General features: G+C 36.5%; 1 protein-coding gene across 1 annotated transcript; it reads left to right on the top strand.

The window, feature by feature from the left end:
* Positions 1–98: 98 nt before the first annotated feature.
* On the top strand, positions 99–9331 carry LOC121513774 (serum paraoxonase/arylesterase 2-like). Its single transcript, XM_041793731.1, has 10 exons — positions 99–223; positions 370–549; positions 684–754; positions 835–890; positions 4370–4532; positions 5172–5298; positions 6844–7047; positions 7138–7219; positions 8080–8208; positions 8323–9331. The coding sequence occupies exons 2-10, from the start codon at positions 473–475 to the stop codon at positions 8482–8484; spliced, it is 1071 nt and encodes a 356-aa protein (XP_041649665.1). The 5' UTR covers positions 99–223; positions 370–472; the 3' UTR covers positions 8485–9331.
* Positions 9332–12234: the final 2903 nt, after the last annotated feature.

Below are 12234 nucleotides of genomic sequence, written 5' to 3'. Positions count from 1 at the left end.
GCAGTATTCAGGCATTTCTTGTACGTCGTAAATCACAATTAAGGGGAAAAGAAAATCACATGCTCTCGCGAGAGGAATGCTCACAAGGATTTAATATCCTTAATGTTTCATCGGACAATCAAGAGACACATTAAGGTCTTGTACTGGATTGTAGCTGAACGATAAAGCGGAGTCTGGGGCAACCATCAACACAAATCCTCATTGGATTTTTTTTCTTAAGTTTGTGAGTAATTACATGGTTTGAATTGTGTTTTGTATGTTTTTAACTATCTTTGAGTTTGAACAGTACCAAATGCTAAAGACAACGTTTATCGATACAAATTGAAGAATCTGTCGCAGTTTTCATTTTGATTGTCTTATTTCCGACAGTTCTGAATGCATCATTAGTCTCCCACCCTCTCTGGCACTCCTTGGCCGCAGGAGTCGGTCAGTTTAAAAGCGGTTGTACAAATCTGTCTAGCGTGACCTCAAAATGGGAAAGTTAGTCTGGACGTCGATTTTCATCGCTGCTTTATCGGCGTTTTTCGGTGAGAGGCTCATCAACCTCAGGTAAATAAAATCATACAACCCCATAACCTAACTGTTAAAGTTGTAACGATACGGAATCATTCGCCGTGATGTTTTTCAGTTAGGTTTTTGTTTACACCTGCCTGAATATAACTTTGGCGTTGAAAACATTGCAGGAAAAGGGCCCTCGCTTCAAGGGAAGTAGTAAATAACCATCTCCCTAACTGTGTCCTACTGAAAAATATTGGTATGTATCGTGAGGAAAAAATGCACTGGAAACTCACAGGGGCGACACGGAAAATAACTGACCAAGTTTTGTGCTTTCAGATCATGGCTCCGAGGATATCACGATCCTTGGTAATGGGCTCGCCTTTATCAGCACTGTAAGTATTTGAGTTGAAATGCTGCCAGTGAACGCCTGTGACATTTAGCAGGGTGAACATGACTGATAAAACAGCTCTGTGAGAAGTAGGCAGACATGATCCGTCAGTAAAAACACCACAGGGACCAAAGCGCCAATCTGTAACACATATAAAATAACCATCTATCCAAACTGAAGTTAAACAAACTATGATAAACATTTCTTTGCATTCACTCCAAAAAGTATAAAGGCTACAGGCAACGATAATTTGTCTGTAGTCATAGATTTTATTAATATGTTGAATCAGGAAAATTCTTATGGCTAGGTCTGACTGAAAATACGTGTTTTTTAGATTTGCCTTGAATAATTACTGAAACCACCAGTCACACAAAAACTTGTTTTTTTTTGTGTTGATTTGTTGAAACATTGATACAGTCAGGACCATCAAGTTAATGGGTACAAAGTTAACTATTGCATTTTTCATTCAGGGTTTTGTCATGCACTTCTGCACTGATTCAAGTTTATTTTGCTCATTTTATTTCTAGTGAATTGTGTATCTTTTGCCTGCTAACTTTGTAGATAAGGGGTTATCTGCTACATTTGTACAAGAGCTGCATTTATACAATGTTTCTGAGTGGCAGCAAAACTTTTTATTAGCTTTTGAAACAGGAGAGTTTAAGGCCAAGGACAGACTGTCCACTTACTTGTCAATCTAAGATGGTGTAAATCTGTAAAATATAGGTTTCAGCTATAAAATTATCAAACTTAAAAACACAGAGATTGTTTACCTGTATTCCAGTCAAAGTTACAAAGCTTATTTAGCCAGTTGTGTGATGTCATCAGTGTGGCATTAATACATTACATGTTTAAATCACATTTTTCACACCTGTGATTAATTACTTGAAGTTTATTGAAAATTTTGACAGCACTTATATTTTTGTTTGAATATTTGTATTTAATTTCAATCAATTAATCCCTACACAGCACAGCCACAACGGGGCGATTGAGATATTTTCGCTGAATATTTCTGGAGCTGTCATGTTGTCCATCACGGTTGGTTCTGTGTAGAGATAAGTGAAAAACCAAAGCAGCCAGGAAGATGAAGGGCCTATTGTGGTACCCGGGCTGCCAGTCGATGATCACTGGTGTATTTTAAGTGGTTCATATACTGCTAGATCTACAGTTGAAACCAGAAGTTTACATACACTATATAAAAAGGCACTTAAACTTTTTTTTCTCACCGTCTAACATTAAATCAGATTAAACTTTTCCTGTTTTTGGTCAATTAGGATTACCAAAATTATTTCTATTTGCTAAATGCCAGAATAATGAGAAAGATCATTTTTTAGACAATTTTTTATTATTTTCTTGAGAGTCAGAAGTTTACATACATTTCATTAGTATTTGGTATCATTGCCTTTAAACTGTATGACTTGGGTCAAACGTTTTGGATATGCTTCCACAAGCTTCTCACAATAGTTTGCAGGAATTTTGGCCCATTCCTCCTGGCAGAACTGGTGTAACTGAGCCAACTTTGTAGGCCGCCTTGCTCGCACATGCCTTTTCCCATAAATGCCCATAAATTTTCAATGGGATTGAGATCAGGGCTTTCTGATGGCCACTCCAAAACATTGACTTTGTTATCCTTAGTGTTTGTAAGTTTACATACACTAAGATCACCATGCCTTTAAACAATCTGAGAAAGCCCAGATGATGATGTCATGTCTTTGAAAGCCTCTGAAAGGTTTATTGACAACATTTGAGTTAATTAGAGGCACACCTGTGGATGTATTTTAAGGCATATCTGAAACACACTGCTTCTTTGTGTAACATCATGGGAAAATCAAAAGAAATCAGCCAAGATATCAGGAAGAGAATTGTTGACTTGCACAAGTCTGGTTCATCCTTGGGTGCAATTTCCAGATGCCTGAAGGTGCCACATTCATCTGTTCAAACAATTATACGTAAGTTTAAACACCATGGGAATGTCCAGCCATCATACTGCTCAGGAAGGAGACAGGTTCTGTGTCCCAGAGATGAACGTGCTTTGGTCCGAAAAGTGCATCTCAACCCAAGAACAAAAGCAGAAGACCTTGTGAAGATGCTGGCTGAAGCTGGTAAGAGTGTGTCATTATCACCAGTCAAACGAGTCCTGTGACGACATGGGCTGAAAGGTCACTCTTCCAGGAAGAAGCCATTACTCCAAAAGAAACATAAAAAAGCCAGATTACAGTTTGCAAATGCACACAGGGAAAAAGACCTTAATTTTTGGAGACATGTTCTGTGGTCTGACGAAACTAAAATTGAACTTTTTGGCCATAATGACCATCGTTATATTTGGAGAAAAAAGGGGGAAGCTTGCAAGCCTGAGAACACCATCCCAACTGTGAAACATAGGGGTGGCAGCATCATGTTGTGGGGTTGTTTTGCTGCAGGAGGGACTGGTGCACTTCACAAAATAGATGGCATCATGAGGAAAGAACGTTATGTGGAAATACTGAAGCAACATCTCAAGACATCAGCCAGGAAGTTAAAGCTTGGGCGCAAATGGGTTTTCCAAATGGACAATGACCCTAAGCATATTGCCAAACTGGTTACAAAGTGGCTTAAGGATAACAAAGTCAATGTTTTGGAGTGGCCATCAGAAAGCCCTTATCTCAATCCCGTTGAAAATTTATGGGCAGAGCTGAAAAGGCATGTGCGAGTAAGGCGGCCTACAAACTTGGCTCAGTTACACCAGTTCTGCCAGGAGGAATGGGCCAAAATTCCTGCAAACTATTGTGAGAAGCTTGTGGAAGCATATCCAAAACGTTTGACCCAAGTCATACAGTTTAAAGGCAATGATACCAAATACTAATGAAATGTATGTAAACTTCTGACTCTCAAGAAAATAATAAAAAATTGTCTAAAAAATGATCTTTCTCATTATTCTGGCATTTAGCAAATAGAAATAATTTTGGTAATCCTAATTGACCAAAAACAGGAAAAGTTTAATCTGATTTAATGTTAGACGGTGAGAAAAAAAAGTTTAAGTGCCTTTTTATATAGTGTATGTAAACTTCTGGTTTCAACTGTATGTGAGCTTTGTGTGAATACAAAGGTTAATGTAAAGATGATTTGTAGTTAAGAAAAACTACAAATCTGACCCAAACTCTACATTTGTTCAAATACTTGGTCAACAATTTAATCACTGTCCTGGTTCTAAATCTTATTGGAAAATGCTCAACAAAAATAAAGGTAGTATCAAGTTTATCACTGGCAAGGATATGCAAAGCTTAAAAGAATCTTCCATAAACTGGTTCATCTGCTTGTCCTTAAGGTATGTTAAGCGAGCAAAACAATAGGCTGCACAAAGGTAATGCCACTGAACATGACCTGAACTGTCCCCATTCATTTTCCCTGATCAAAGGTCACTTTCACTTCAACTGTAACTAAAGATTGTGTCATGATTTTTATGTAGATTAGTTTATTAATTTTTGCAATTATTTTTGTTATCTCAAGGGTATTAAGTATCCTGGCATGCCACCATCAGATGCACCTGGAAGGATTTTGGTCGTGGACATGAATGATTCTCGGTTGAAGCCAGTGGAGCTGCGCATGCCAAGAAACTTTGATCTGGACTCATTTAACCCCCATGGCATCAGTGTATACATTGATCCAAGTGGTAAAAATAATGATTAAAACAAACATAAACTTTAGCACACATTGCTTATTTTTTACATGAAAAGCACCTGAAGAGGATTAACCTTATCCAGTTACCTTTTAATACTGGTACAATCCAGATTCTATAAATTTTTATATTTATCAATAAAGACTGATATGTAGTGTAGCTGCAGGTGAATTTGGGAAAAGAGGAGAATATCCTCTTCACCTCAGCTGACTTCTAAAGAAGTTTTAGATTTTTCTGTAAGTGCACACACCTTTGTGTCCATGCAGACAAACCTGTTGTGTTAACCCAAGTAGATATCTTTTGGGCACAATGACCTTCATTTATCAAAACTGCATATGGCAAAAACTGGGTGTATGAGCATTTCCACACACAGATCAGCATTTATCATTCTGGATGTGGGCTGAAGAAACAATCAAATCCCACACCAGGTCCCAGTTCATGTACGCTTTCAAGTCACTGTGGCTGTGTTAGATTTGATATGACATTTAACATTTATTGATCATTACACACAACATCTGACATGCAAGTAGCTGCCAATGAAGTAAGTTGTGTATTATGAGAAAGCTTTTTTACTGTATATTCTGATCATTGCAGCAATGTTGACTTTACAATGCTTTTCTTGTTTCTTATCAGATGACTCGATATACCTCTTTGTTATCAGTCACCCTGAACACAAAAGTCAGGTAGAGCTGTTCAAATTTGTTGAAGATGACTACTCACTGGTGCATCTGAAAACCATCAAACATGAACTTCTCTACAGGTACAGTGTATCTAATTGAAAAATTCAGTCAGCTTGTGTTCATTGACCATACTTACATGATAATGTTTTACTCTGATGTCAAACTTAAAATGGGAACCCAAACACTAACATTGTTACAATGCTAAGATCCAGGTGTAGATCATATAAACACGGGGAATATGGCACCAGATTTTCATCTACATGTTTTTATATTAAGCAATAACTTTAATAAATGGGTATTATAAACACAGAGCAGAGATATATCCAAGCACATTTGTCACAACTAAGTTAAAATAGTATTTTTAAAGTTAGTTTTTACTTTATCTAATATTTTGACCTTTTCAATTTATAGTTTTCACTTTTTAATCTCATATTATGACTTTGTCAATTTATTATTTTCACTTTTTATCTCATATGACTTTGTCAATTTATTATTTTCAGTTTTTTTTTCTAATATTTTGACCTTTCAATGCATTTTTTATTATTTTGACCTTTTAATTATTTATTTATATTTGCCTTTTAAAAGCATTATTATAACATCTTACTTTGTTTTTTGACCTTCTGCGCTAATAAGTTTGTCTTTTTATCTCATATTTAACCTTTTCAATTTATTATTTGGACTTCTATCTCATATTTGGACTTTGAGGTTAAAAGGTTAAAATTTTAAGTCATATTTTTGCCTTAAAAACATGATTGAGACTTTCTTTTTTATATATTTGCCTTTTAAAAGCATTATTGTAGCATCTTATTTTGTTTTTTGACCTTCTGCACTAATAAGTTTGACTTTTTATCTCAGATTTTGAGCCTTTTTGCTTATCATTTTAACTTTTTAAATCTATAAATAATTTATCATCATTGCTATTTTTATCCCATAATTTATTGCTGGCAAAAATGAGGATGACAGTTTGGTTAAATGTGGACCCTTTTAGGCCCTCAGGTTAGACCATAATTCAGAATCCGACCCCTTCTGTGATTGAGTTTGACACCCCTGCATTAAAGTGTGTTCAAAGGACAGAAGTTTGAGGTTTGAAATACATATTTGATTATCAGTACTGATAATGGTAGCAGCTAAAATGAATCTGTAAATATCATATATTGGAAAAAAAAAAATCAACTGTCATGTATCTCTCAGCCAAATATTTTATTTCCCAGCTAACATAAACCTTAGCAGGCAATTGATCCTTCATTAGTTGCTATGAGGTTGTTTTTTTTTTTTTTACTCTGAAACTGTCAAGTTAGGTAGAAGTAACTAACTAGCAACTGAATCCAAAACACGTCAGTAGTTGATAGTAAATTAAGATAGGATTTTGTGCTCGTTCCTTCATATTGGTGAAATATTAGTAAGCTGGGAAGTAGCTGAGTGCTAGCATTAGCTGTTGTCTGGTGATCGTTTTTCTTTAGTTGCTGATCAAACAAGAAATCAAAGATAATTGCAACCATAGAAATTATTTTTCTAATGCTGTTACATGGAATGGTCTAGTTAAACAATTGTATATTTTTTGTAATTAATTTTGCAAATATTATATGTATGAAAAACAAATGTCAAATTCTAATTCATCTTTCCAGTTTAAACGACATCGTTGCTGTAGGAGTTGACTCCTTCTATGCAACAAATGATCACTACTACACGAGTGAATTCTTAAAAGGTGTGGTGGAGCCTTTCCTGTACCAGCCTTGGTCAAATGCTGTGTACTACAGCCCTGAGGAAGTAAAGGTGGTCTCTGAGGGATATTACTTTGCAAATGGCATCAATATCTCACCTGACAAAAGGTAGGAATGATAAACAGTTCTAGGCATACTATATAGTCATTTATATCTTGCTATGTTATCTCATCAGTCTCTATTTTCTGTCTTCTACAGATACATATATCTGGCAGATATATTTGATCATAATGTACATGTGCTTGAACGGAAAGAGGACAATTCATTAATCCCTATAAAGGTAATTAATAGTTTTAAATAGTTGCAGTTTCTTTTACCACATCTTTCAGGGGTCTATTTTACATTTGATGATTAATCATCAGCTTTGATATGTAATGATTTGTAAGTTAATATTATTCTAATGATTGAATGTACTATCATCTTACAATAATCTGACAATATTATGGCTTTGGTGTATGAGGAGAGAAATAGCAGCATAAAAATCATGGTAGTTTAGAATCAGTATGGTTAGAATTTTGTAGTTTCCCCTTTTTTTTTACCGGTAAATTAAAGTGGTATTTCTTTGATCTTATCTAAAACATTTATTTGAAGTAGGGCCCCATTAGGACATGTACCTTGGAAGGAGGCTATAGTCTACTTTTCGGGCTGTTTTCATTGAGTGGTCTGGTTCAATTTGGTATGGGTTTATTTGCGTTTCCATTATCAAAATTTTGAAAGGGTGCCAAGCTTACATATCTGTCTCAAAAGGGTTACACACACAATAAAGGGTTTGTATGCCACTCACCAAGGGTACGAGTGTCTGTGGAAACACAAACTGTTTGGGGGGTTACCATACTGAATAATACTGTACTCAGTCAAACTGGACCACCTGCTGGAACCTGACTTTAGTGGGTGGCCCAGGTTCAAGTCAGACCTGTTGCTTCTTTTCCCTACTCTCTTTCCCAGTTTACTAGTGTCTAGTGTAAGAATGAATCTTGACAAATGTCTGAAGTCAAGAGAAAGCACAACCTCATTAGGTACTCTCTTATTTACACAGATATTAGACAATAGGGATCATAAGTCACTCAAATCCTGCCAGATTTTAAGGTCAAGGCAGCGAGATGACTGTATGATAATAACCTGTTTGTGACTCCTCACTAGTCCGTGGCTATAGGGACCCTCGGTGACAACATTGAAGTGGACCCTGAAACTGGAGACCTGTGGTTGGGTTGTCACCCCAATGGATGGAAACTTTTCATGTTTGATCCAAATGACCCCCCTGGATCAGAGGTTTGTCAGGAATAGATTAAGTTTCTGTTTCCAAATTTGCTGTCTTTTGCATTCTTAATCAGTTGATCTGTCTTTTCACATTTTTTTTTAAATCTCTGTAAAAATTTATCACAGGTCATCCGCATCCAGAACATTCATTCTGACCAACCAGTGGTGACTCAGGTGTATGCTGATGATGGTCATGTGATCATGGGCGCCTCTGTAGCAGCTCCCTACGGGGGAAAGTTGCTCATCGGAACTGTGTTTCATAAAGCCTTGTGTTGCGATCTGAAATAAGCAACGACAGCATTGAGCTTTTTCAGCAAAATTTAAAAAGAATCAAAAATTCAGACTGAGAAGAAGAAAAGAATATTCTGATTCTTCTGAAATCTTGATTTCTGCATTGTTAGTCAGTCATGACAGCAATGTGATAGATTACAGATGTTGATGCAGCAACAAAAAAGTCTTTACATGACTCAAATTGATAAGAGATAAAGAAAATATCTGGTGTAGGGGATAAGAATCCACTATGATAAGCTGGAGAGGTTTAGAGGGGTGGTGTGTATCTGTGTTATAGAAATTCCCTGGTGCAGCCCCATATTTAAAGGGTTAAGCACAGTAAAGTTACTGACCTCCCCAAACCACTGAATAAGAATTTGTTATATAGTGTTTTCTGTTTTTAAGATTAGAAAAGATATGGATGTTGCAGGTATCAATTGCTTGCCAAATAGGTCAGCTTTTCTTGTGCCATGATTAAACCAGTCAAGTCTGTAAGGGAAGGGAGGGTGTGGTTTTTGAAGAAGATTACAGAAGACCACCACATAAGCGGTCTTTAATTTCTCTTTGCAACCCAATGAAAATGCTTAGTTTGCCTTCCTTTTAAACATACAAGGGGTTAGAGTTAGTATTTGCTTCTGGTTTGAGGTCGACAATATCAATTCTGTTTTTTGTTACAATATTTTGAACCAATCAAACATGTAAAATCCTAATTGAAATGCTCAGGTGTCTAAAAGGATTTTCTATTGTCACATTGAAATGTTATTTTTACTTATGCACTGATTGCAAATGAATTTTTTTGACATTTTAAATGCAGTTCAATATGAAAATGATTCTTTATTATTTTAATTAAAACATTTAAACCTTTCTTACTGACTGTGTTTTACTCAAGTAATAACTTGATGCTAGCAGAGTTTCCAGACTGTAGATGTTAAATGGAATCCCTAGACAAAGTGAACTGTTCAGTGTTGATGAGAAACAGTGTCTCTAATGTAACTGTAGATCAAGTTGTGCAAGTCTTATTTTGTTTTCTCAATTACAAGAAATTCAAGTTTGTCATGCCCTCTGCCTGTTATTCTTCAACTCCTCCACCCCTCAGTATTCATAGGCTGAATCCAAAACTCCACACTTGAATACTTTGAGATGCGTTCCTGTGAAGTGAGTGCTGTTAGCTTTCCTATATTGAAATGATCAATAATTGTGAGGGCTCTGCAGACTTATCAGTAAATTACACATTTTCCATTAGAGAGTATCACAAAACACCAGTCCAAAAATGGATTTATAAAACAAAAATGTTGACCTTCTGGAAAACAATGCTAATTTATACACTCAGTACTTGGTTTGAGCTTTGTTTACACAAATTACTGCATCTATGTGTACATGGAGCCGATCAGTCTGTGGCACTACTGAGATGTTCTGCAGTCCAGGTCGCTCTGATAGCAGTCGTAAGCTTGTCTGTATAGTTGTGTCTGGTGTCTCTCATCTTCCTCTTAAAATTTCCCCAGAGATTCTCTTGAGGGTTCAGGTCAGACCTAATGTAACCCTGCTGTGTCTATCCCCTGGATTGTGAAGGATGTGTCTCTGTCTCTCTGGTGCAGAACGGGCGCCACAACCACACAGGAGTTCCTCTTACTCTGGTTCGCTCTTTAATTCTGGTGTAAAAGCATCAGTACTGCATCATACATCTGCATGGGCTCATATCTTCAGCAGAGCAGCAGTTTCCTTTTTTAGTGTTGATGAAATCATTAATCTTTAACATACTTTATGCTGAGTGATTGTATAGTGGAAAAACACGTTTGACTTAAGTACAGAGAGTGAAGAGCATTTTTTATGGAATGAAATTTGTGTCAAAAAGATTCAAGCTAAACTTTTTCAGTATCAAACAAAAATTTGTATTTGAGAACAAAAAAATGTGATCCAAGCAAATAAAATGTTTATATCAAGAGAACAAATTGGAAATACAACCAAACTATTAGTCTTTGAATTTTGAACATTATCTTTTTGTTTACAGTTTCTGTTATTCCCTCTGAGTGATCAGATTTTTGCTCTCGCTTCTCAGTTTTGCGTTTGCGCTGCCTGATCCTTTGTTTGCGTTTCTTCACTTTTTGCTCTCAGTTCTGACCATAGGCTTCTGACACAAATGTCCGGTGTGGGCGGGCTTTTCTGGGGCGTATCCCTATTGGCCAACGAGTTTTTGAGTGATGGCTCAATCACTCCAGATGCTCCGGAAGTTATTGCTCTGCTCACGTCTGGGAAATTTAAGGAAACCAGCGGACTATCGTTGTTGCATCAGTTTGACTGAATCATTGATGCTTTATTAAATCTAACTATTGATTAAACAGGGTTATTTGTCAGTGCAGTAGTAGATGTTGTGTTGTTTCGTACACATACACGTTTTAACTATTTTTCCTTCCACTCCAGGTGACGTCTTCGCTTTGTACGTAAACTACGCCTGTGCTATCAGTTTGTCCAATAGCTCAGCGGTAATAATGATCACTGTCACCCAGGGGACCGGGAGTCGCATCCCCGCTATTTAATAATTAGTTATGTCTGTATGGGTTTTTCTTAAAGATGACCTTGCCAAAGATTTTGAAGAGTTAGGGTTGCTCTGTCATATTGTAGAATATTCAACACTTTCAAAAGTGTAGTTAAACTACAGTATATGGTGTGGACCAACAACAACACTAAAAAAAAATGTTAAATTGAACTCAGTGTGAGTTTAAGTCAGTGGTTCTCAACCTTGGGGTCGGGACCCCCTTTGGGGTTGCGAGACATGGAGAGGGGGTCACCAGATGCCTTAAAAAAATCAAAGAATATTGTTTAGATTACACTGTTGCCACTTTACACCATTTTTACCAAATGTTAACCCTTTTTCATTACTTTTTAACACCAGTTTTGCCCATTTTAGCACATTTTGTCACTTAAAAACAAATTTTGTCTATTTTAAACACTCTCCATCACTTCTTGCCTGTTTTGCCACTTCTAAATCAAATCTTGCCACTTCCTGCCTATTATTTCCTCTGTTGAGCCATCATTGCCTCTAGCAACCCTTTTTACACCCCTTTTTGCCAGTTTAAACCACAGTTAACCCATTTTTTTTCAAGTTTATAGCAATTTTATTTTATAGCAACTAATTTCCACGTTTTTTTGCACCTATAAGCCATTCCAGTTACTTTTTAATCCCCTGTAACCACTTTTTGTGCCCATTTTGCCACTTTTACCCATTTTTTGGTTAGTTTTTTGCCACATTTATCTAATTTTTGCAGTTTTTAACCTCTTTATGTTCTTAAAAAAATCCAATTTCACCACCTTTTCACCATTTTTTGCCATTATTAACCAATTTTAGCAATTTTTTAAACCCATTTATGTTTTTAAGGAAAGGTTTTTTCATCTAAAGAAGGCTAAATGAATATACAGATATTAGTTTTTTATAAGAATGTTTATTATACAGGTCAAATATAAAATATGGTTTTCACAGCTTAATTTCACAGTGTGGACCAAGGTTTTGCTAACCTCCATGGGCCCCCGGTTTGGCTGGGTCCCAGAAACCTCCCTCTTTACCCCTCCTTATGGACAGCCTTGTCGAGAAGGTAGGCTTTGTCTGCACACGACTATTCTTGAATGTTCCTGGCTGTTCAACCACCTCCAGGTACAGCGGGGATCACGGTCTCTGGCACCTTTATTTTTGGGGTCGCGGGCTAACAATGTTGAGAACCACTGATTTAACACTGTCAACACATTGAACACTGATTTGCAGTATCCTTAACTTGT

The sequence above is a fragment of the Cheilinus undulatus genome, linkage group 8 (assembly GCF_018320785.1).
Source record: "Cheilinus undulatus linkage group 8, ASM1832078v1, whole genome shotgun sequence".
Classification (NCBI taxonomy): Eukaryota; Metazoa; Chordata; class Actinopteri; order Labriformes; family Labridae; genus Cheilinus; species Cheilinus undulatus.
Note: the sequence above shows the minus strand (reverse complement) of the source record. Positions and strands in the feature narration are given on the sequence as shown.

Bases quoted from the DNA above. Each gene is read 5' to 3' on its own strand.
- LOC121513774 (XM_041793731.1), top strand. From the start codon at position 473: ATGGGAAAGTTAGTCTGGACGTCGATTTTCATCGCTGCTTTATCGGCG. The intron at 755-834 runs GTATGTATCGTG...TTGTGCTTTCAG, and splicing joins TGTCCTACTGAAAAATATTG to ATCATGGCTCCGAGGATATC. The intron at 5,299-6,843 runs GTACAGTGTATC...TCATCTTTCCAG, and splicing joins AAACATGAACTTCTCTACAG to TTTAAACGACATCGTTGCTG.